The 22,121-nt window shown below is 39.8% G+C and overlaps 1 protein-coding gene across 1 annotated transcript; it reads right to left on the bottom strand.

Moving 5' to 3' along the window:
* Positions 1–11,950: 11,950 nt before the first annotated feature.
* LOC104109235 (uncharacterized) lies at positions 11,951–12,923 on the bottom strand. The gene is made up of 2 exons (XM_009618462.2): positions 12,574–12,923; positions 11,951–12,461 (listed from the first exon to the last, which is right to left on the bottom strand). The coding sequence occupies exons 1-2, from the start codon at positions 12,921–12,923 to the stop codon at positions 11,951–11,953; spliced, it is 861 nt and encodes a 286-aa protein (XP_009616757.2).
* Positions 12,924–22,121: the final 9,198 nt, after the last annotated feature.

The raw sequence follows: 22,121 nt of genomic DNA, 5'->3' as shown, positions 1-22,121 counted from the left end.
TCAACTGATGATAGCCAGAACGTATGTCAATCTTGTAAAACACTCTAACACCCTGTAACTGGTCAAATAAGTCATCAATACGAGGCAATGGATACCTGTTATTTATTGTAACTTTCTTCAGCTGGCGATAATTAATGCGCATACGCATAGAACCATCCTTCTTCTTCACAAACAAGACATGAGCACCCCAAGGTGACACACTGGGCCGAATGAAGCCCTTATCAAACAACTCCTGTAACTGCACCTTCAAATCCTTCAACTCAGGAGGAGCCATACGATACAGAGGAATAGATATGGGCTGAGTGTTCGGCAACAAATCAATGCCAAAATCAATAGCTCTGTCGGGGGGCATGCCCTAAAGATCAGCTGGAAACACATCTGGAAAGTCCCTTACTACTGGAACTGACTCAACTGTGGGGGTATCAATACTGATATCTCTCACATAAGCTAGGTATGCGTCACATCCCTTATCAACCAGTCGTTGAGCTTTAAGAAATGAAATAACTCTGCTGGGAGTATACTCTAAGGTACCTCTCCACTCAAATCGCGATAAACCTGGCATAGCCAGCGTCACGGTCTTAGCGAGACAATCAAGAATAGCATAATGGGGCGACAACCAGTCCATGCCTAAGATAACATCAAAGTCTACTATGCTGAGTAATAATAAATCGGCTATGGTCTCAAAACCACTAAGAGCAATCAAACACGACCGATACACGTGGTCCACAACGAGAGAATCTCCCACAAGAGTAGACACATAAATAGGGGAACTCAAAGAATCCCGAGATACGCCCAAATACGGGGCAAAATAAGAGGACACATAGGAATATATAGAGCCTTGGTCAAATAATACCGACGCATCTTTATGACAGACCGAAACAATACCTGTAATGACAAAGTCAGAAGCAACTGCCTCTGTACGAGCCAAAAGAGCATAGTATCTGGCTTGGCCTCCCCCTCTAGGGAGACCTCCACCTCGAGCTGGCTGAGTAGGTAGGGCCGTAGCTGGTGATGGAATCATAGCCTGAGGACTCGGTGGAACACGTGGTGTCTGAGAAGTCTACGGAGGTGCACCCCTCCTAAGTCTGGGGCATTCCCTCACCATATGGAGGGTGTCGCCACACTCAAAACAAGCTCTCGAAGAGCGTAGCTGCTGGGACTGGCTCGGACTAGGTCTACTGGAATGGCCGCTAAAAGCACCCCGGGCAGAAGGTACATTAGATACTGGCGGTGCTTAATAAGGCTCCTGGGGCCTAGCAGGGGCTGGAACACCACTGGCGGCTGGAAGAGCTGAATGAACGAGGCGACTCACCTAACCCCTACCATGTCGAACTGCAGCTGGGGCATGAGTACTGTTGTAAGTGCCAGACTCTCGAGACCTCTTGGCCTCCCTCTCCTCTCTATCCCGGAAAAACATGCCCTTCAATCTCCTGGCAATACTCACAACCTGCTGATAAGAAATATCCATCTCTAACTCCCTGGCCATACTAATCTGGATATTGTGGTGGAATCCCTCAATAAACCGACGAACCCTCTCTCAAACTGTGGCAACCAAGGCCGGTGCATGTCGGGCCAAATCACTTAAACAAACTGCATACTCTGACACAGTCATAGCACCCTAGCGCAGCTGCTCAAACTCCGCGCGCCATGCTTCCCTAAGGCTCTGAGGGACATACTCTCTTAAAAATATGTCCGAGAACTGAGTCCATGTAAGTGAAGCTGCCTCATTTGGACTACTTAACTCATAAGCACGCCACCACTGATAGGATGCTCCTCTAAGCTGGAAGGTGGTAAAAGAAACCCCACTCATCTCCGCTACGCCCATATTACGGAGAATACGATGACACTCCTTCATAAAACCCTGTGCATCATTTGTAGCCAATCCGCTGAAGGTAGGTGGGTGGTACTTCTTATAACTCTCAAGTCTGAGCTGCTCTGCCTCAGAAGCGGTTGTCATAGTCTCGTGCTGAACCGGAGCTACCTGCTGCATAGGGATGAACTCTGGGGCCTGGTCGACCTGAGCCCGCTGCTTTGGAGTACCGGCGACGGGAGTCTGTGCTCCTCCCCCAGCCTGAGATGTGGCAGGAGCAAGTGGAATCAATCCGGCTTGAGCTAAGGAGTTGAACATGCTCAGAAACTGGGCTAGAGTCTCCTGGAGAGCTGGTGCAGCAATAGGTACCTCAGGTGCCTGCCCTCCAGCTGGAGTTACTAGGGTTCCTCTATAGTAGCTCGTGCGGGTGCTCTGGCTACACCGCGTGGACGTCCTCGGCCTCTACCCCGGCTCGGCCTCTCGCGGCTCTAGCAGGGGGTGCGGGTGCCTTTTCATCAAATCCGTCTGTACGTGTCCTCACCATCTGTGAGAGAATAGAATACAGAAGTTTAGAATTTTTTATGTCAACAAATTTTGCATGACAAGGAATCAAAGAAGTATAATATTTTCTAACAGTTCCATTGCCTCCCGACGATAAGTATAGACGTCTCCGTACCGAACCGCGAGACTCTAATAAACTGACTTGTGACGCATGACACCTATGAACCTTGAGATCTGATACCAACTTATCACGACCCAAACTCCCTCCATATAACGTTGTGACGGCACCTAGTCTCTACAACTAGGTAAGCCTAACAAATTGCGAAAAATAACAAAATGAAAAAAAAACACTTATCAACTAACTGCAATAGTTACTGAATAACCAATAACAATGTCGTTCGGCATGTATAATAACCAAAACACTAGACATACACAGCTTTTCCCAAAATCCGGAACATCATAAGTCACAAGCTACAGAAGAAAACTAGTATCTCTATGCACCAGAGTCTAACAAAAGAAGTACGGAAGGTAAATGACATACTAGAGAATAAAGGGGGACTCCGAGGTCTGCGGACGCGACAGATGTACCTTGAAGTCTCCGTACAACATCAAGCACTCCCAGCTAGTAGCGGGGCTAATAAGCAGCACCTGGATCTACACACAAAAACATGTGCAGAAGAGTAGCATGAGTACAACACAACGGTACCCGGTAAGTGCCAAGTCTAACCTCAGTAGAGTAGTGACGAGGTCAGGTCAGACCCACTGGTATATAATAAATACAACAGGAAATATAACAGTATAATAAGAGACTAGAATTTAACAAAACGAAAACACAAAGATATAACAATGCAACACACAAGGATAAACACCAAGGGATCTCCTAAGATACCGTCTCGTAGTCCCAAAATAAATATGCAGGGAGAACTCCCGAGGTACCTCCTCATAGTCTCAAAAGTAAATATACAGGGAGAACTCCCGAGGTACCGCCTCGTAGTCTCAAAAGTAAATGTGCAAGGAGCACTCCCGAGGTACCGCCTCATAGTCTCAAAAGTAAATATATAGGGAGAACTCCCTAGGAACCATCTCGTAGTCTCAAAAGTAAATATGCAGGGAGAACTTCCGAGGAACCACCTCGTAGTCTCAAAAGTAAATATGCAGGGAGAACTCCCGAGGAACCGCCTCGTAGTCTCAAAATTAAACACACATCTCAACTGATAAATACCATAGTTAACATCAAGAATTTTACAGTTAAGACTGATAAAGAGCAAGGAAAAGCAGAAAATCAACTAGGCATGCTTCACAGAGTTCAAATAAGCAGTTAAAGCACGTAGACATGCGATATTAGACTAAACAGGATAACTACGCATGTTGGAATAGCTCAATTAAGAATGAAAAACAGACTAATACTCATTTAAACGATATAACTCAAATTAAAGGAAATACAGGTTGCTACTCAGTAAAATAAATCGGGTTTTTCAAAAAAAATAGCCCGTGTACGTACTCGTCACCTCACGTACACAGCGCTCACATATCACGGTAGTATCAAATCCTAAGGGGATTTCCCCCACACAAGGTTAGGCAAGCCATTTACCTCGAACCAAGCTCAATCAGTCGGTAGCAATGCCTTTTCCATGAATATCCGACTTCGAAAGGCCCAAATATAGACAAAAATAATTACATATCATAAATACAACCATAATAGACTAATCTAATTAATGAAATCAAGACTTTAACAAAAATTCCAAAATCCGTCCTATAAGGTCGATCCGGGACCACGTCTCGGAATCGGGCAGAAATTATAAAATCTGAAATCCCATTCACTCACGAGTCTGACCATACCAAATTTATCAAAATCCGACCTCGAATGACCACTCAAAACCCAAAATCAAACTCTTTAAATCTCTAGCCTCAAACTCCCAATTTTCACCTTAAATACACACTAACTAGGTGGAAAAATCAATGGGGAAGCAAGATTATTGATAAAAAATAAGCACAAGGGACTTACCCCAAGAAATCCCTCAAAAATGCTCTCAAGAAATCGCCAAACCCGAGATTAAAATGTCAAAAATGAGCAAAAATCGCGAACCCTTGCATTTAAGTGTTTTGTCCAGAAATTTTGCACCTGCGGACCTCTAGTCGCACCTACGGCAAAACCATCACAGGTGCGGATTTCACTCATGGCCAGGGTTTCCTCTTCTGTGTAGCAGGGATCGCACCTTCGATCTCGCTTCTACGGAGACCCTTCCGCTCCTGCGATCCCAAACCTCCCAGGCCTCTCCGCTTCTGCGTTCAAGCTTCCGCAGAAGCGACTTCGCTCCTGCGGCCTTCATGTCGCACCTGCGACCCAGGCCAAACTCCACCAACCCTAATCTGCGATCCTCCTCTCGCACGTGCGAGTCCGCACCTGCGGTCATCCCACCGCAGGTGTGAAAACACCAGAAACCAGCAACTTCAGCAATTTGCATAAGTCAAAAAATGATCCGTTAACCACCCGAAATTAACTGAAGGCTCCCGAGACCTCAACCAAACATACCTACCGGTCCTAAAACACCATACGAACTTAGTAGAACCCTCAAAACACATCAAACAACAACAAAAACATGAATCACCCTCCGATCCAAACTTAATGAACTTGAAACTTTAAATTTCTTCAACCAATACCGAAACCTATTAAACCACGTCCGATTGACCTCAAATTTTGCACACAAGTCATATTCAATATTACGGACCTACTCCAACTTCCGGAATCATAATCCAACCTTGATATCAAAAAGTCCACTACTGGTCAAAATCTCCAAAAATTCGACTTTCGCCATTTCTAGCCTAAATCAGCTACAAACTTCAAATTCATAGTCCGGACATGCTCCTAAGTCCAAAATCACCCAACGGAGCTAACAGAACTCCATTCAAGAGTCATCTTTACACTATTTTGACTACGGTCAAAATTCTAAGGCTTAAGCTTCCGTTTAGGGAATAAGTGTCCCAAAACACTCCGAAACCAAAAACAAAACCTCCCGACAAGTCACATAGAAGAAAAAGATATGGGGGAAGCAGTTAATAGGGGATCAGGGCTATTACTCTCAAAACAACCTGCCGGGTCGTTACACCCATGCACGCCCGACATATCTGCCTATACAAGTAACCTAGAGTAACCAAGTAAATCATCTATCCATTCCAGATGATGTAGAAATCTCAAACTGACTAGGTTTCCCGAAGTGTTCGAGAACAGTACACCACTAAACATCAGCAGCAACATCAATCTCGTGTGCCGGTCGATATCCTCCGGCAGTGAATCATCCATAATATCCGCATCCATCGCCGCCAGATGCTGCCGTATGGGCGTCAACTACAATCGACTGGCCTCACTCAGTGCAGTCGGCTCCGCTGGCTAGAAACCGGTGAGCCGCTGCAACATATGCAGGTAATCCACTCCCCTATAGTCTCTAAGAGCATGCGGGTAAGCTACAGGTAATCCATTAACCGGCAGCCCGAAAAGAACCTCCACGTCTTCAAGCGTGATGGTAGCCTCGCCGATGGGCAGATGAAATGTGTGCATCTCCGGTCGCCACCGCTCTATCATAGCCGTGATCAACATCCAGTCGAACTGCAACCGACCAATCTCTATGATCCTGTAAAAACCCGTATCCTGAAGGCGTCTAACTATACAGGGATGGAGTGGGTGGTCCCTAATGAACTCCCACATATCGTTTATACGTCTGGGGTGGAATGTCTAGGCCAGACACTGCCCATCCCAGATGTATGAAGACTATGGTTGCCCTGTAGCAACAGTAACTCTCAAGATGCAGGTCCGGGATGCGCAGGGGGAACCTCCGTGACGATGTCTGTAAATTGAACAATATTAATTAAAGCATTTTTTTTTTTGATTGCTTAACATCTTTAAACATATTGCAATGTCTTTTATATTAATATTTAATCAATATTTTTGCTATATTATTAATTTGGTTGATACATTTTCTATATTATTTTATATGTTAGTTTATTATTTTATATGTTAGTTTATTATTTTATTTATTAGTTTATTATTTTATATGTTAGTTTATTATTTTACATGTTTGTTTCTTATTTTATATGTTTGTTTCTTACTCAGCTATTTTTGAGTATAATAGAATTAAATAATTAATTTTTATAACTACACATGATATAATTAATAAGTATTCATATAAAAATACTTAGTTTGACAAATATTGTTGTTTTTATGTTATTTCTTACATTTGTTGACTAAAATTCTAGAGAGTTTGTGTTTGAAATATCATCTTTTTCAGATATTTTTGGAGTTATAAGATAATTAAAAGATTAATTTTAATAACTACAAAGATAATTTAGTAATTATTCATATAACAGATACTTAGGTTGATAAATTTTCTATATTAATATTTCATATGTTAGTTTCTAACATTTTTCCACTAAAGTAACACTACTCTAAATGGACATGAACAAAGTCACCTACCATTAGCTAAAATTTATTATGCTAAAGGGTACTACATTATAATTATGAGCACTATATTACAATTACGGGCACAACATAACACTAAAGGGCACTAAACATAGGGGTGCTTATCGGGTGGATCGAGCGAATAATTACACTTAACGGTTCGGCTTAACGGCTATTGGATTATAAGTATAGCAATCCGCTGGTCATCCAATAAGACAATGAGCGGATTGATATAGGATCAATAATTATAGGGCGGTTATCGGGCGGCTTATCGGTTAAACCAAATAATTATTCAATCAATACCAAGACTACACATATTGTTATTACACATATTAACCAAATTTGTAAAACTAGAAAAGTACATTCGTTCAGTAGTCAGTCAAACTTTCAAAAGGACATTCATTCATAATCAATCAAAAGGCAAAAGCTTCAGCATTCGCCCTCAAAGCTCTGACGCTTAACTTAGCTAGAAGCTCTAATTAGTTTCTGTAATATGCAAATCAATAAAGGTACAATATGTGGGAAAATCAATATTCATATAAAACTGGGTAACCACCTGTAATTGAATCAAGAAGTTGGAAAAAGAATAGTAATATAAAAATAACAATGGGAACGAAAGACAGATAAACAATGGTACTTTATGTACATAGGGGTAAAAGTTTAAATACAAAAATTCTTAACGGGTTAACGGTTTACCCGATAAGAAAATTGCGTAATCTGCCCCCAAACCGTTAAGCCGTTAATTATAAAATCTCAATTTATTCTCCATCCATTACCCCGATAATCCGATACCAATAAGCTATCGGTTCGGTTCGGTTCGGTTAACGATTTTGATTCGATTTTGAACAGACCTAACTAAACAATAATAAAGTCACATATTAATATACGTACAACAATAAAATCCAAATAACATTAATTATTTATAACATAACAATTTATCTCTTTTACTAATTTTTAAGCACACAAATAATCTAATCCGGATAAAAAATAACAAATTAATTTAATCACAAAACAATCACAAAAACACATATAGCACAGTAAAATAAAAAACTAATAAACATTTTTATAACTAATAACATTAATTATTCATAAAAAATAATTTATCTATTTTACTAATTTTTAACACATAAATAATCTAATCCGCATAAAAAAATAAATTAATTAAATCACAAAACAATCACGAAAAAATATAGACCACAGTAAAAAAATAACTAATACGCATTTTTTATACATGAGTTTTACCAAAAAGTAAGTCGGAATACCTCAATTTAAATTTTTTTGAAAGGTTAAGATTTGATGATTTGGGGGACGAAATGAGCAATCTACTACGCGATAACCACTTAGATCCGGTGTTAGCTTGCTACAATACGGAGAAGATACACTTTTTATGGGACGGGTGGGCTCCAATGGAGGTTTTTCTGGAATGGGAAAAGGGGGAGTTACTGGTTTTCTGGTCGGAGAAGATGGAGGTCCACTTTTTTAAGTAGGAATAATATAGCGCGCCATATATGTGTGCTATACTGTCAAAATTCACCAATGAGCGAGAGTGAATTGATATAATAATAGAGAGAGAAGAAGAACTGAAGAAAACTTGAAGAGAAATCTAAGAGATTCTCATTTCTTCTGCTTGCTACAGTAATAAGGTGTACCTCATATATATACACATATCATCTAACTACTCCTCTAACTGACTAATCTAAATTTTAACATAAATAACCAACTCATTAGCTAGCTAACTAACTGCTACATGTCAGCTTGCTATGCTCTCAACACTCCCCCTCAAGCTGATGCTTTGAATATATTTTCAACTCTAAATTAATTCAACAAGACTTCGTGTTGTGCTTTCCCAATGCTCTTAGTCAGCAAATCTGTTAGCTGATCCTTTGTTGAGATATGATGAGTTGTAATTACTCCTTGGCTCAGTTTTTCTCTCACAAAGTGACAATCGATGTCTATGTATTTGGTTAGTTCATGAAATATAGGATTTGGTGTTATTTGGATGGCAGCTTTGCTGTCACAAAATAGATCAACAGGCTGGTGCAGTTCAATTCCAAGTTCCCTGAACAAACCTATTAGCCATGTAACTTCAGCCACACAGGATGCCATGCTTCTGAATTCAGCTTCAGCTGAACTTCTGGCTACAGTTTCTTGTTTCTTTGACTTCCATGACACCAAGTCCTCTCCAAACTTTACTAGATAGCCTGTGGCAGATCTCTTGGTCTGTATGCAAGAACCCCAGTCAGATTCACAGATTGCCTGTAGATGTTTAGTCTCTGTTGATGGCATTAGGAGTCCCAGACCTAGTGATGCTTTCAGATATCTAACAATCCTTAAAGCAGCTTCCATGTGTGATTGTTTTGGGGCATGCATGTATTGGCTCAACACTTGTACTCCAAATGAGATATCTGGCCTAGTCATGGTCAAGTAAAAAAGTCTCACTACAAGCCTTTGGTATTCTCCAGCATCATTTAGTATAGGATCTTCATGACCTGCACCTTTGTTAAATGTTCTGTTTATACTCGATTGAAGTAAGTTTTTTATTTCACTCCAAAGGAGTACCAGCTATCTTTGCTCCTCCTAAGCCAAGTTCAGAGATCAACTCCAAGGAATACTTCCTTTGGCACATGTGTATTCCTCTTTTTGACCTGGCAAATTCAATACCTAAGAAGAATTTTAGTTCCCCTAGGTATTTCATCTTGAGCTTCTTCCGAAGGTCTTCCCTGGTTTTGACTAACAGATCATTGTTGCTTCCTGTGATGATCAAGTCATCCACATATATTAAGATCACAACTATGTCATCTCCTAGCTTCTATGTGAAAAGTGAGTAGTCAAAGTGGCTTTGAACAAAGCCCAGCTGCTGCAGAACTTCAGTTAACTTGAGATTCCACTGTTTTGGTGCTTGTTTCAGACCATACAGTGATTTTTATAGTTTGCAGACTTGTTTGGTCTCCCTCTGTCTAGAAAACCCATCTGGAATGGTCATGTAGACCTCTTCTAATAGATCTCCTTGCAAGAAAGCATTGTGAACATCCATTTGATAGATGAACCAATGTCTCGAAGCTTCTACAGCCACTACTGATCTAACAGTAACTATTTTAGCTACTGGTAAAAAAGTTTCTTTGTAGTCCAACCCTGCTTGTTGACTATAGTCCTTTGCCACCAATCGTGCCTTATACCTCTCCACTTCTCCTGATGATTTATATTTAACCTTGAATAGCCATTTGCACCCAATGGGAGTTTTTCCATTATGAAGGTCCACAATGCTCCACGTGTTATTTCCTTCTAGTGTTGTAATCTCTAATTTCATGGCTTCAATTCACTTTAGATCTGCGACTGCTTCTTTGTAACTGGAGGTCTCCATAATAGAGGAGTAGGACTTTAAGGAAGCCTTATAGGAGGGAGTCAAATACTCATAACAGACATAAGGTGATAGAGGGTAGGCACAATTGGATTTTTTGGTAGTAACAAAATCCTGCATCCACAAATGTTGTGTAACAGTTCTTGAAGATTTTCTAAGTATTTCAGATTGTTGTTGCTCAGAGATAGGTAATGAACTGATGATAGAATCATCAACTATTATGCTGTCAGGTAAAGCTGGGCATATAGAGTGATCCACAGTAGTGGAAGGAATTGGATATGAAAGGCTTTCTGTGACTAAGTCTTCTTGAATAGGTGGTGGAATTGTTATGTTGTCAAGTGTTGTGTTTGGTAAAGGTTTTGGTTGATCAGGTGAAAGTTATAGCATTGGAAATAGAGGTAGTGTGTAGAGGGTGAGGAATGTTTGAAAGGAAATAAGTCTTCTCTATAGACTATATTTCTACTGACAAAGAATGATATGGCATGTAGGTCATAGAGTTTGTACCCCTTTTGAGAAGAGGAGTACCCCAAGGTAGCAAGAATAGCTCTTGGTGACATTTTATCAGAAACACTAGGATTTGATGCATAAGCAAGACAACCAAAGGTTCTCAAATGGCTAATATTTGGAGGATGTGAATTCAACATTTCAAAGAATAATTTATATTATAAGATAGTAGAGGGTAACCTTTGAGTAGATATGCTTCCTCTCTACTACACCATTCTACTAATATGTATAGACACAGGATCTCTGCTGTACAATACCATTTTTCTTAATCAACTCATCAAACTAAGAGTTAAAAAATTCACAACCATTGTCTGTTCTCAAGGTCTGAACATTAGAATAGAACATATTCTTTACTAAAGTCAGAAACTGCTTCACAATAACAAAAGTATCAGCTTTATTATTCAACAAGAATATCCAAGTATACTTGGAGAAATTATCCACTAGTGTTAGAAAGTATCTCTTACCATCATGTGTGGGTACTCTATAAGGATCCCAAACATCACCATGTACTAGCTGGAAAGGTTTATTTGAACTAGTAGTGTTGATAGGAAATGAGAGTTTTGACTGTTTTGCAAGTGGACATACAGTACAGTGATGGTTTTTATCTAGTTTAAACTATTTCAAGGACTCTATTTTTCTGAGTATATCTAAAGGAGCATGACCTAGTCTATTATGCCATACAAATAATGGCATATTAGCAGACACAGAATAGCAAACTTCTTTGTTAGACTTTTGTAGTTGTAATTGTGCTGGTAGTTGAATTTGTGTAGGAGTTGGCTTCAGGTAGTATAGCCCACAGTCTTCTCTACCAATCCCCCTCATCTACCCACTGAAGAGATCCTGGAAGAGGTAAAAGTCAGGAAAAATTGACACACAATATTTCAGTTCCTTTGTCAACTTTGACATAGACAAAAAGTTAAACTTGAAGTCAGGAATGTGCAGCACATTTTGTAATTCCTGATCACTGAATATACTAGATGTCCCTGTGTTTGAAATTGACACCACATTACCAGTTGGTAGATGCACTTTTCCACCTTTTAGACTAGACTCATTGTCCAATTTATTCAACAAACTAGAGTTTGCTACCATGTGATTAGTAGCTCAAGTATCAATTATCCACTTATCATCAATTATTTTGGATAGGAATGAAAATATACCTGCTGCTGCTGGTTGAGCAGAGCCTATTTCTTCATTCCCTTTACCACACATCTGTATAATTTGTTGGTACTGTTCTGGAGTAAAATAGGGTGCTGAAAGGGGTGGTGCTATCACCTGAGTTTTGCCACTATCACCATGGTATCCTCCACTATTGTTACCTGCAAAATTAGCTGCTGAAAAAAAGGTCCTGACTACCAGTAGTATGCATCAGTAATCCAGTATTAGTTCTAGCACCACCAGTATTTCCTGCAAAATTAGTTGTAGGAAATGTGCTTCCCTTCTTCTTATGCTTGAAATCAGCAAGATAACCATTCAGTTTAAAACAATTCTCTCTGGTGTGTCCTTTGTAGTTGCAGTAGTCACATATGAGGTTAAAAATTTTCCTAGATTTCTGATGGAATCCACCTCTAGCAGATACAAATGCAGTAACATCAGGATTCTCTATAGGCACCCATGTATGTATAATTTCCCTCTGGCTTTCCCTTTCCATTATTATAGAGTAAGCCGTGTTAACAGAGGGAGATGGTATCATCATGAGCAACTGACTTCTAGCTTGCTCATACGACTCATTTAGCCCCATAAGGAACTGCAGAAGCTTCAATATTTCCATGAACACAACAAATTCACGCAATTTCTCACAGTCACGCCCAGGGACTGGAGCGACTATCAAATTCAGCCTATAATAGATGCAATTTTGAGAAATAGGAAGAAATTGAGCTAGTACCTTGATTGATTGTAGCAATGTCCTTATGAATCTGAAAAATTCTAGAGAGATCAACCTTGTCGAACCTCTCTTTTAGATCATTCCACACAGCACTCACATTTGAGGAGTAAATAATTTCATTGAGTAATTCAGGCGATACACAGTTCATTATCCATGATAGCACTATTACATTACATCTCTCCCATAGATCCACTAGATTTGGACCATAATTTCCTCGCTTGCAAGTAGTGTCTATAAACCCTAGCTTATTTTGCCCTAAAATGGCAATTCTCATTGCGCGACTCCACACCGAGTAATTCTCCGGACCTCGTAGTTGTAGTGAGATCAGAATTGCTTCAGAATTATCATTTGAATTTAGGAACAGAGGATGATTATGACTTAGCTTCTCAGAAACTTCATTATCAATTTTTGCCATTGTTGAGCTTCACCTGCAGATACAGAACTGAGCAATTGAACTCGAACTAATCAAACACACAATTGAGCGATTTGGATTCGAGCGATATGCTCTTATACCATGTCAAAATTCACCAATGACCGAGAGTGAAATTGATATAATAATAGAGAGAAGAAGAACTGAAGAAAACTTGGAGAGAAATCTAAGAGATTCTCATTTCTTCTACTTGCTACAATAATGAGGTGTACCTCATATATATACACATATCAGCTAACTACTCCTCTAACTGACTAAGCTAACTTTTAACATAAATAACCAACTCATTAGCTAGCTAACTAACTAACTAACTGCTACACGCCAGCTTGCTATGCTCTCAACATATACCTTGATGGACAAAAATGTCGTTAAGGTATAACGCAGTGAATAACCACGCTATATATAAAATGGTACACAGTTAATTTTTTATCTATTTGTGTCATTTGAGTCCAAAAGAACCATACTTTAATTCCGAACTCCAAATTATTTAATCCATAACGGGTAACAAGCACCATCTTCAGAATGTTCTGCACTCTTTCTTCTATCAAACATATATGTGTCCTATGTCCCATAGATTTTTAGACCATCCCAAGCTTGGATGACTGAGATATGTGGTGGCCTTTTAAAAATGTGAAAGAGTTTTGAATTTTCACATTGTTTAAAACTCACTAAATACAACAGAAAAATCTTTTAGCATTGTGTTTTAAGTCCTTCAATAACCTTGTGATAAACAGTATTCTCATCACAATGACAGAAAAAATAAGTACGTAATTAGAGTCCAATTATGATTATGGGCATAAGAAGGTTGCAAAATTAAGACATTGCAATATGAGGGATTGGGACCTTTCATAATTTCCTTAGCAAACAAATCTTGATTGGATACTAGCTATTATCCAGCTTGTCACACATAACATCTAGTCAAAAGATTATTGTGACTGTCTTTAGGACTGTAGTACTTTTGTACAAATGTAATTCTAAACTTATGAAATATCTTAGTAGATTTGATATGCTTAAATACTAAAGCGTGTTTATTTTGTATCAAAGTTGATTTATATTAAAAGATAAAATATCAAGCTTTGTTGTTCCTGCCTCTCTTTCTATATTGATTAAGTATCATACTCTTGTCGAATTATGCTTTGATGGAATGTTAATTCCACCTAATTTAGAAGAGCATAGTCAGTCCTAGGTTAATATAAAGAATGAGTATTTTCTAGTTAAATGAATGGTTAGCTTAACAATTAGATGCGGATTCAGGATTTAAATTCTATAGGTTTAACCTTTAAAGTTTTTAGTATTGATCCCATTATATATTTATAATTATGGGTTCATATCAACTATTTGTTATAATTTTAGTAAATTTTTATAAATAATTATAATGTTTTTACCATTAAATTTATTGCACTTTTGAAATATGCAACTTTGTTGAAATTGTTAATAATGAGCTAGCTCCATCAGCCTCTGGATGAATCCTCTTATTAATAAATTAAATTTGTTGGAACTTTGGCATGAATAGCACTGAGATATAGTTACAAGAAAAATTCACATTGTTGACCTCGATTTTGTTTGAGATTGAAGCTTAGTTGATTTATTTAGTTTCATCGAAATGTTAGATTACGATTATAGATGATGCCAAGCAAATAATAGATAAGTACGATCTAAGGCAGTATACTAGAGCTAATCATTTCAATAGGAAGATCAATATAAGTTCAAAGCATGCCTCACGGTATTATTGGACAAAGGGTATTTAATCACAATGCAGTACAATAAGCATATGAAACTAAATCACGATAAGAGCTAGACAGGAGCATAAAATTCCAATCACATTTTCTGGCTAGTAGAGGCAATAGCTGGTTAAGCCCAAAAGTAATGGCCATAGCATCCAGCCACCAATTAATAGTTTAATACTCTGGCACAAGACCTCACAATTGGTCTGTCACGACCTGAAATTCCCTCCTTCGGACCGTGATGGCACCTAACATTTTACTTGCTAGGAAAGCCAACGTTAGAATAATATTACCCAATTTTTAAATAATTTTTAAATTATTAATAATCAAGGAAATAAAAGCTGAAGCAAAGTTTGAAATATAGTGAATAATCCATAAAAATAACGGTGTCTAAATACCATCCCAGAATTAGTGTCACAAGTACACGAACTTCTAGAATAAATACAAATAAGACCTGAATAAAATAAAGTTGTCTGGGAATAAACACACAGCTAAAGTAAAATAGACGGGGACTTCAGAACTGCGGACGCCATGTAGTTATACCTCAAGTCTCCTCTGGTAGCTGAAATTTGAGCAAGTCTATGGTATGCCGCTGGGACCAACTCTAAAATCTGTACAAGAAGTGCAAAGTGTAGTATCAGTACAACCGACCCCATGTACTAGTAAGTGCTGAGCCTAACCTCGACGAAATAGCGACGAGGCTAAGGCGGTTCATTTACATTAACCTGTACGCAATATTAGCAACAACAACAATAATAGAAATAAATCAGGTAATTCATTTATAATAATTGAAGAAAACTCAGCAGTCATAACCAATTATCATTTTCATTAATTCTGTTGCAGCGTGCAACCCTCTCTTACCATATATTCACATTCAATTCTGTTGCAGCGTGCAACCCGCTCTCACAACCTATTCACATTCGGTTCTGTTGCGGCGTGCAACCCGCTCCTCCAATATATTCATTTTAATCAAGTCTGTTATATATTTATTTCAATCAAGTATATATATATATATATATATATACTTTTTAATATATTTCAATCAAGTATATATATAGACTTTTTAATAAGTCTGTTGCGGCGTGCAACCCGATCCTCCAATATTAACTTTTCATAAGTCTGTTGTGGCGTGCAACCCGATCCTCTAATATTAACTTTTCATAAGTCTGTTGCAGCGTGCAACCCGATCCTCCAATATTAACTTTTAATAAGTCGGTTGCGCCGTGCAACCCGATCCTCCAAAATATCCATTTCAATCAATTCTTATAGAAGAAATTTCCCCAATAAATACAATAATTAATATAAAATTATAAGACAACAAGTATACAACAATTATGATTTAATTATAAAATAAACAATGACAAATATCAAATTATTATAGAAATCAGGGAAAAAATAGGCAGTTTAATATTTAATATGCTAAATGTCAAATAAAAATTAAATCACATAATTCAAATAGCATGTAACAATTAATGCAGGAATTCAAGAATTAATATTTGACAAAGAATAAGAGAGAAACAATTATTATAATAATTAATTTATGATTAAAAATAATTTATAATTTTTCAAGTAGGCAGGCAAACAATTAATTTGATGACGTATAGACACTCGTCACCTCGTCTATACGTCGTTCACATGCAATTCACATAGCAAATAAATTAAGGATTCTATTCCCTCAAGTCAAGGTTAACCACGATACTTATCTCGCTTTGCATATTCCAAATCAATTATTCAACCACAGCTTTTTCTTTTAAATTTGCCTCCGAAAGTTTCAAATCTATTCACAAATAATTCAATATATTCAATACTAATCATAAGAATTAATTCCATATGAATTTACAAATTTTCCGGATAAAAATCTAAAATTCATTAAAATATTAGGTAGTGGGTCCCACGTCTCAAATCCCAGAAAAACTTGCGAAATCCGAACACCTGTTCCAATACGAGTTCAACCATACCAAATTTGTCCAATTCCGATATCAAATGGACCTTCAAATCTTAAATTTTTGTTTTTGGAAGATTTTATAAAAATCTAATTTTTTTACCATAAATTCACGGATTCATGATATAAATGAGTATAAAATCATGAAATATAATCAATATAGGATAAGAAACACTTACCCCAATATTTTCCCGTGAAAATCGCTCAAAAATGGAAAAGAGTTGAAAATGGGTCGAAACCCCATTTCCAGAACTTAAGTTCTGTTTCTGGGATTTTTACCCTTCGCGAACGCGGTCAGTGCCTCGCGTTCGCGGAGCACAATTATGTGCTGTCGAATTTTATTCTTCACAAACGCGAGGGCTAATTCGCGAACGCGATGCATGCCTGGCTTGGCCTTCGCGAACGCGAAGGCTAATTTTCCTGGCCAGTCTCTTTCCCTTCGCGAACACGAGGCTTCTATCGCGAAGGCGAAGCTTTGAACTTCAAGCCTTCGCGAACGCGGTCACTATGTCGCGAACGCAAAGCACAAAATGTGCCAACCCAATTTGCTCTTCGCATTCGCGAGAGTACCTTTGCGAACGCGAAGAAGAACACACCAGAAGCCTGAAGTCTACAGAAAACCAGATTTTCTAAGTCCGAAATCATCCCGTAGCCTATCCGAAACTCACCCGATCCCTCGGGGCTCCAAACCAAATATGCACACAAGTTCTAAAATATCATACGGACTTGCTCGCGCAATCGAATCGCCAAAATAACACCTACAACTACGAATCGGACACCAAATCAAAGGAAGTTTTCAAGAAAACTTTAAAACTTATATTTTTACAACCGGACGTCCGAATCACGTCAAATCAACTCCGATTCTCACCAAATTCGGCAGACAAGTCATAAATATTATAGTGGACCTATAACGGGCTCCGGAACCAAATTACGGACCCAAGGTCAATAAATCCAACATCAGTAATTTTTTAGAAATCATTAAGCTTTCAAGCTTTTAATTTTTCATCAAAATTCTATAACTCGGGCTAGGGACCTCGGAATTCGATTCCGGGCATACGCCCAAATCCCAAATCATGATACGGACCTACCAGAATTTTCAAAACACTGATCCGGGTCCGTTTGCTCAAAATGTTGACCAAAGTCAACTTAGTTGAGTTTTAAAGCTCTATTTCTCATTTTAATCCATTTTTCACATAAAAACTTTCCGAAAAATTGTACGGGCTGTGCACATAAGTCGAGAAATGATAAATGATGCTTTTCGAGGTCTTAGAACATAAAATTACTTATTAAATTTAAAGATGACATTTTGGGTCATCACATTCTCCACCTCTAAAACAAACGTTCGTCCTCGAACGAAGTTAGAAAAAGTACCTCAGCTGGAGAAAAGGTGTGGATATTTACTCCACATGTCCGACTCGGACTCCCAGGTAGATGACTCTACCGACTGACCTCTCCATTGCACCTGAACTGAAGGATAACTCTTAGACCTCAACTGTCGGACATGCCGGGCTAGAATAGCCACCGGCTCTTCCTTGTAAGTCAAATCTTTGTCCAATTGGACTGAGCTGAAATCTAACACATGGGACGGATCACCATGATATTTCCGGGGCATAGACACATGGAACACCGGATGAACCGCTGATAAACTAGGTGGTAATGCAAGCCTGTAGGCTACTTCACCCCCCTCCCCCCCTTTCAAGAATTTCAAAGGGTCCGATATACCTAGGGCTCAACTTGCCCTTCTTTCCGAACCTCATTACACCTTTCATAGGTGAAACCCGGAGCAATATTCGTTCTCCAACCATGAATGCAATATCACGAACTTTACGGTTGGAATAACTCTTTTGCCTAGACTGAGCTGTGTGAAGTCGATCCTGAATAATCTTGACCTTATCCAAGGCATCCTGTACCAAATCGGTACCCAACAACCGAGCCTCTCCTGGTTCAAACTAACCAACTGGCGATCGGCATCACCTTCCGTATAATGCCTCATATGGAGCCATCTGAATGCTCGACTGGTAGCTATTATTATAAGCAAACTCCGCAAGTGGTAAGAAATGATCCCAAGAACCTCCAAAGTCTATAACACAAGCGTGAAGCATATCTTCCAATGTCTGAATAGTGCGCTCTGACTGTCCGTCTGTCTGTGGATGAAATGCTATACTCAATTCCACTCGCGTGCCTAACTCACGCTGTACAGCCCTCCAGAAATGTGAGGTAAATTGTGTACCTCGATCTGAAATAATAGATACGGGCACACCGTGAAGGCGGACAATCTCACGAATGTAAATTTCAGCTAACCTCTCTGAAGAATAGGTAACTGCCACTGGAATGAAATGGGCTGACTTGGTCAACCTGTCCACAATGACCCAAACTGCGTCAAATTTTCTCTGAGTCCGTGGGAGCCCAACAACAAAATCCATAGTGATACGCTCCCACTTCCACTCAGGAATTTCTAACTTCTGAAGCAAACCACCAGGTCTCTGATGCTCGTACTTAACTTGCTGATAATTCAGACACCGAGCTACATGTGCAACTATATCCTTTTTCATTCTCCTCCACCAATAATGTTGCCGCAAATCTTGATACATTTTAGCGGTACCTAGATGAATAGAATACCTGGAACTGTGTGCCTCTTCAAGAATTAATTCACGAAGCCTATCCATATTAGGCAAACAAATACGGCCCTGCATTCGCAGAACTCCATCTTCCCCTACAGCAACCTGTTTGGCATCACCGTGTCGTACCATGTCCTTAAGGACAAGTAAATGAGGATCATCATACTGCCTCTCTCTGATGCGCTCATATAAAGAAGACCGAGCGGCTGTGCAAGCTAGAACCCGACTGGGTTCTGAAACATCTAACCTCACGAACTGGTTAGCCAAAGTCTGAACATCTGCAGCTAATGGCCTCTCACCAACTGGAATATACGCAAGACTGCCCATACTCACAACCTTTATACTCAAGGCATCGACCACCACATTGGCCTTTCTGGGGTGATAAAAAATGGTGATATCGTAGTCTTTCAACAACTCCAACCATCTTCTCTGCCTCAACTTAAGATCTTTTTGTTGGAATAGATACTGAAGGCTGCGATGATCAGTAAATACCTCACACAAGACACCGTAGAGGTAATGCCTCCAAATCTTCAGCGCATGAACAATGACTGCTAATTCTAAGTCATGAACAGGATAATTCTTCTCGTGAACTTTCAACTGCCGCGACGCATATGCAATTACCTTGCCATCTTGCATTAATACTGCACCAAGCCCAATGTGAGATGCGTCACAATATACCGTATACGATCCTGAACCAGTGGGTAATACCAATACTGACGCCGTAGTCAAGGCGGTCTTGAGCTTCTGAAAGCTCAACTCACACTCGTCTGACCATCTGAATGGAACACCCTTCTGGGTTAGTCTGGTCAAGGTGCTTGCTATAGATGAAAACCCTTCCACGAACCGACGATAATAACCTGCCAAACCTAGGAAACTCCGGATCTCTATAACCGAAGCAGGTCTAGGCCAATTCTGAATAGCCTCAATCTTCTTAGGATCCACCTTTATGACTTCTGCCAATACAACATGTCCCAAAAAGGCAACTGAGTCTAACCAAAACTCACATTTTGAAAATTTGGCATATAACTGATTATTCTTCAAGGTGTGAAGCACACTTCGAAGATGCCGCTCATGCTCCTCTTGACTGCTGGAGTAAATCAAGATATCATCAATGAATACAACCACAAAAAAATCCAAATAAGGCTTGAACACCCGATTCATCAAATCCATAAATGCTGCTGGAGCATTTGTCAACCCAAATGACATCACTAGGAACTCATAATGCCCACACCGAGTCCGAAAAGCTGTCTTAGGGACATCAGATGCCCTAATCTTCAACTGATGGTAACCAGATCTCAAATCAATTTTCGAAAATACCTTGGCACCCTGAAGCTGATCAAATAAGTCATCAATTCTTGGCAGCGGATATTTGTTTTTGATAGTGGCCTTGTTCAACTGCCGATAGTCTATACACATCCGCATCGAGCCCTCTTTCTTCTTTACAAATAATACTAGTGCACCCCAGGGCGAGATACTGGGTCTAATGAATCCCTGATTAAGCAAGTCTTGTAAGTGCTCTTTCAATTCTTTCAACTCTAGCGGGGCCATACGGTATGGTGGAATAGAAATGGGCTGAGTGCCCGGAGCCAAATCAATACAGAAGTCAATATCTATGTCGGGTGGCATCCCCGGCAAATCTGCAGGAAATACTTCTGGAAATTCACGAACAACTGGTACTGACTCCATAGAAGGGACATATGCACTGGGATCGCGAATATAAGCCAAGTAGGCTAGGCACCCTTTCTCTACCATATGCCGAGCTTTCATATAAGAAATAACTCTGCTGGCATAATGGCCAGGAGTTCTTTTCCACTCTAACCGAGGTAACCTCGGCATAGCTAGGGTCACTGTCTTGGCATGACAGTCTAATATAGCATGATAAGGAGACAGCCAATCCATACCCAAGATGACATCAAAATCTACCATATCAAGAAGTAGAAGATCCACACTAGTTTCAAGATTACCAATAGTAACCACACACGAACGGTAGACATGATTTACTACAACAGAGTCTCCTACCGATGTAGATACACACACAGAAGCATTTAGAGAATCACAAGGCACAACCAAATATGAAGCAAAATAGGAGGACACATAAGAATAAGTAGATCCTGGATCAAATAGAACTGAAGCATCTCTATGGCAAACTAGAATAATACCTATAACCACAGCATCAGATGACTCGGCCTCAGGCCTAGCTGGAAAAGCATAAAATTGAGGCTGGGCCCCACCACTCTGAACTGCATCTCTGGGATGACCTCTAACTGGCTGGCCTCCACCTCTAACGGTCTGACCTCCACCTCTAATGGTCTGACCTCCACCTCTAGCTGCCTGACCCCTACCTCTAGCTGGCTGAGCAGGCCGTGAAGCAACCAGTGCCGGTATGATGGCACGAGAATCTTCCCGAGATCTGTTACTCGCCAATCTAGGGCAATACCTCCTGATGTGACCAATGTTCCCACACTCATAACACCCATCCTGATGCCGTGGCTGCTGAAGCTGAAGCTGACCCAGATGGGCCGGATAACCACTGTAGTAACTCTAGAGTGGTGGTGTACTGATAGGAGCTGAATGTGCACTAAATGTTGGCTGCCTAGAGTAATGCATAATAGGACCGTGACTCCCTGAAGTACCGGGAGATACATGAAGTGCTGAATGAAACGGTCTGGGAGGATGACCCCTACCAAAATTACCCCTACCTCCAGACGAGGCACCACTGAAACCACTGAACTAATGAGGCCTCTTATCAGACCTCTGCCCTCTCTTTTGTGCAAGAACCATCTAGATTCTCCTCGCGACATTAGCAACCGCCTGAAAAGAAATTTCACTTTCGGTCTCCTTGGCCATCTGAAGCCTGATAGGGTGAGTGAGTCCCTCAATAAACCTCCTCACTCTCTCT

The sequence above is a fragment of the Nicotiana tomentosiformis genome, chromosome 10 (assembly GCF_000390325.3).
Source record: "Nicotiana tomentosiformis chromosome 10, ASM39032v3, whole genome shotgun sequence".
Taxonomy (NCBI): domain Eukaryota; kingdom Viridiplantae; phylum Streptophyta; class Magnoliopsida; order Solanales; family Solanaceae; genus Nicotiana; species Nicotiana tomentosiformis.
The sequence above is the reverse complement of the archived record's forward strand: the minus strand, read 5'-3'. Positions and strand labels throughout refer to the sequence as shown.

What these genes read in the sequence shown, in the direction of transcription:
- LOC104109235 (XM_009618462.2), bottom strand. Translation starts at nt 12,923, where the DNA reads ATGGCAAAAATTGATAATGAAGTTTCTGAGAAGCTAAGTCATAATCAT. An exon ending in TGGAATGATCTAAAAGAGAG is followed by an intron (nt 12,462 to 12,573) that starts GTTCGACAAGGT and finishes CATCTATTATAG; the next exon opens with GCTGAATTTGATAGTCGCTC.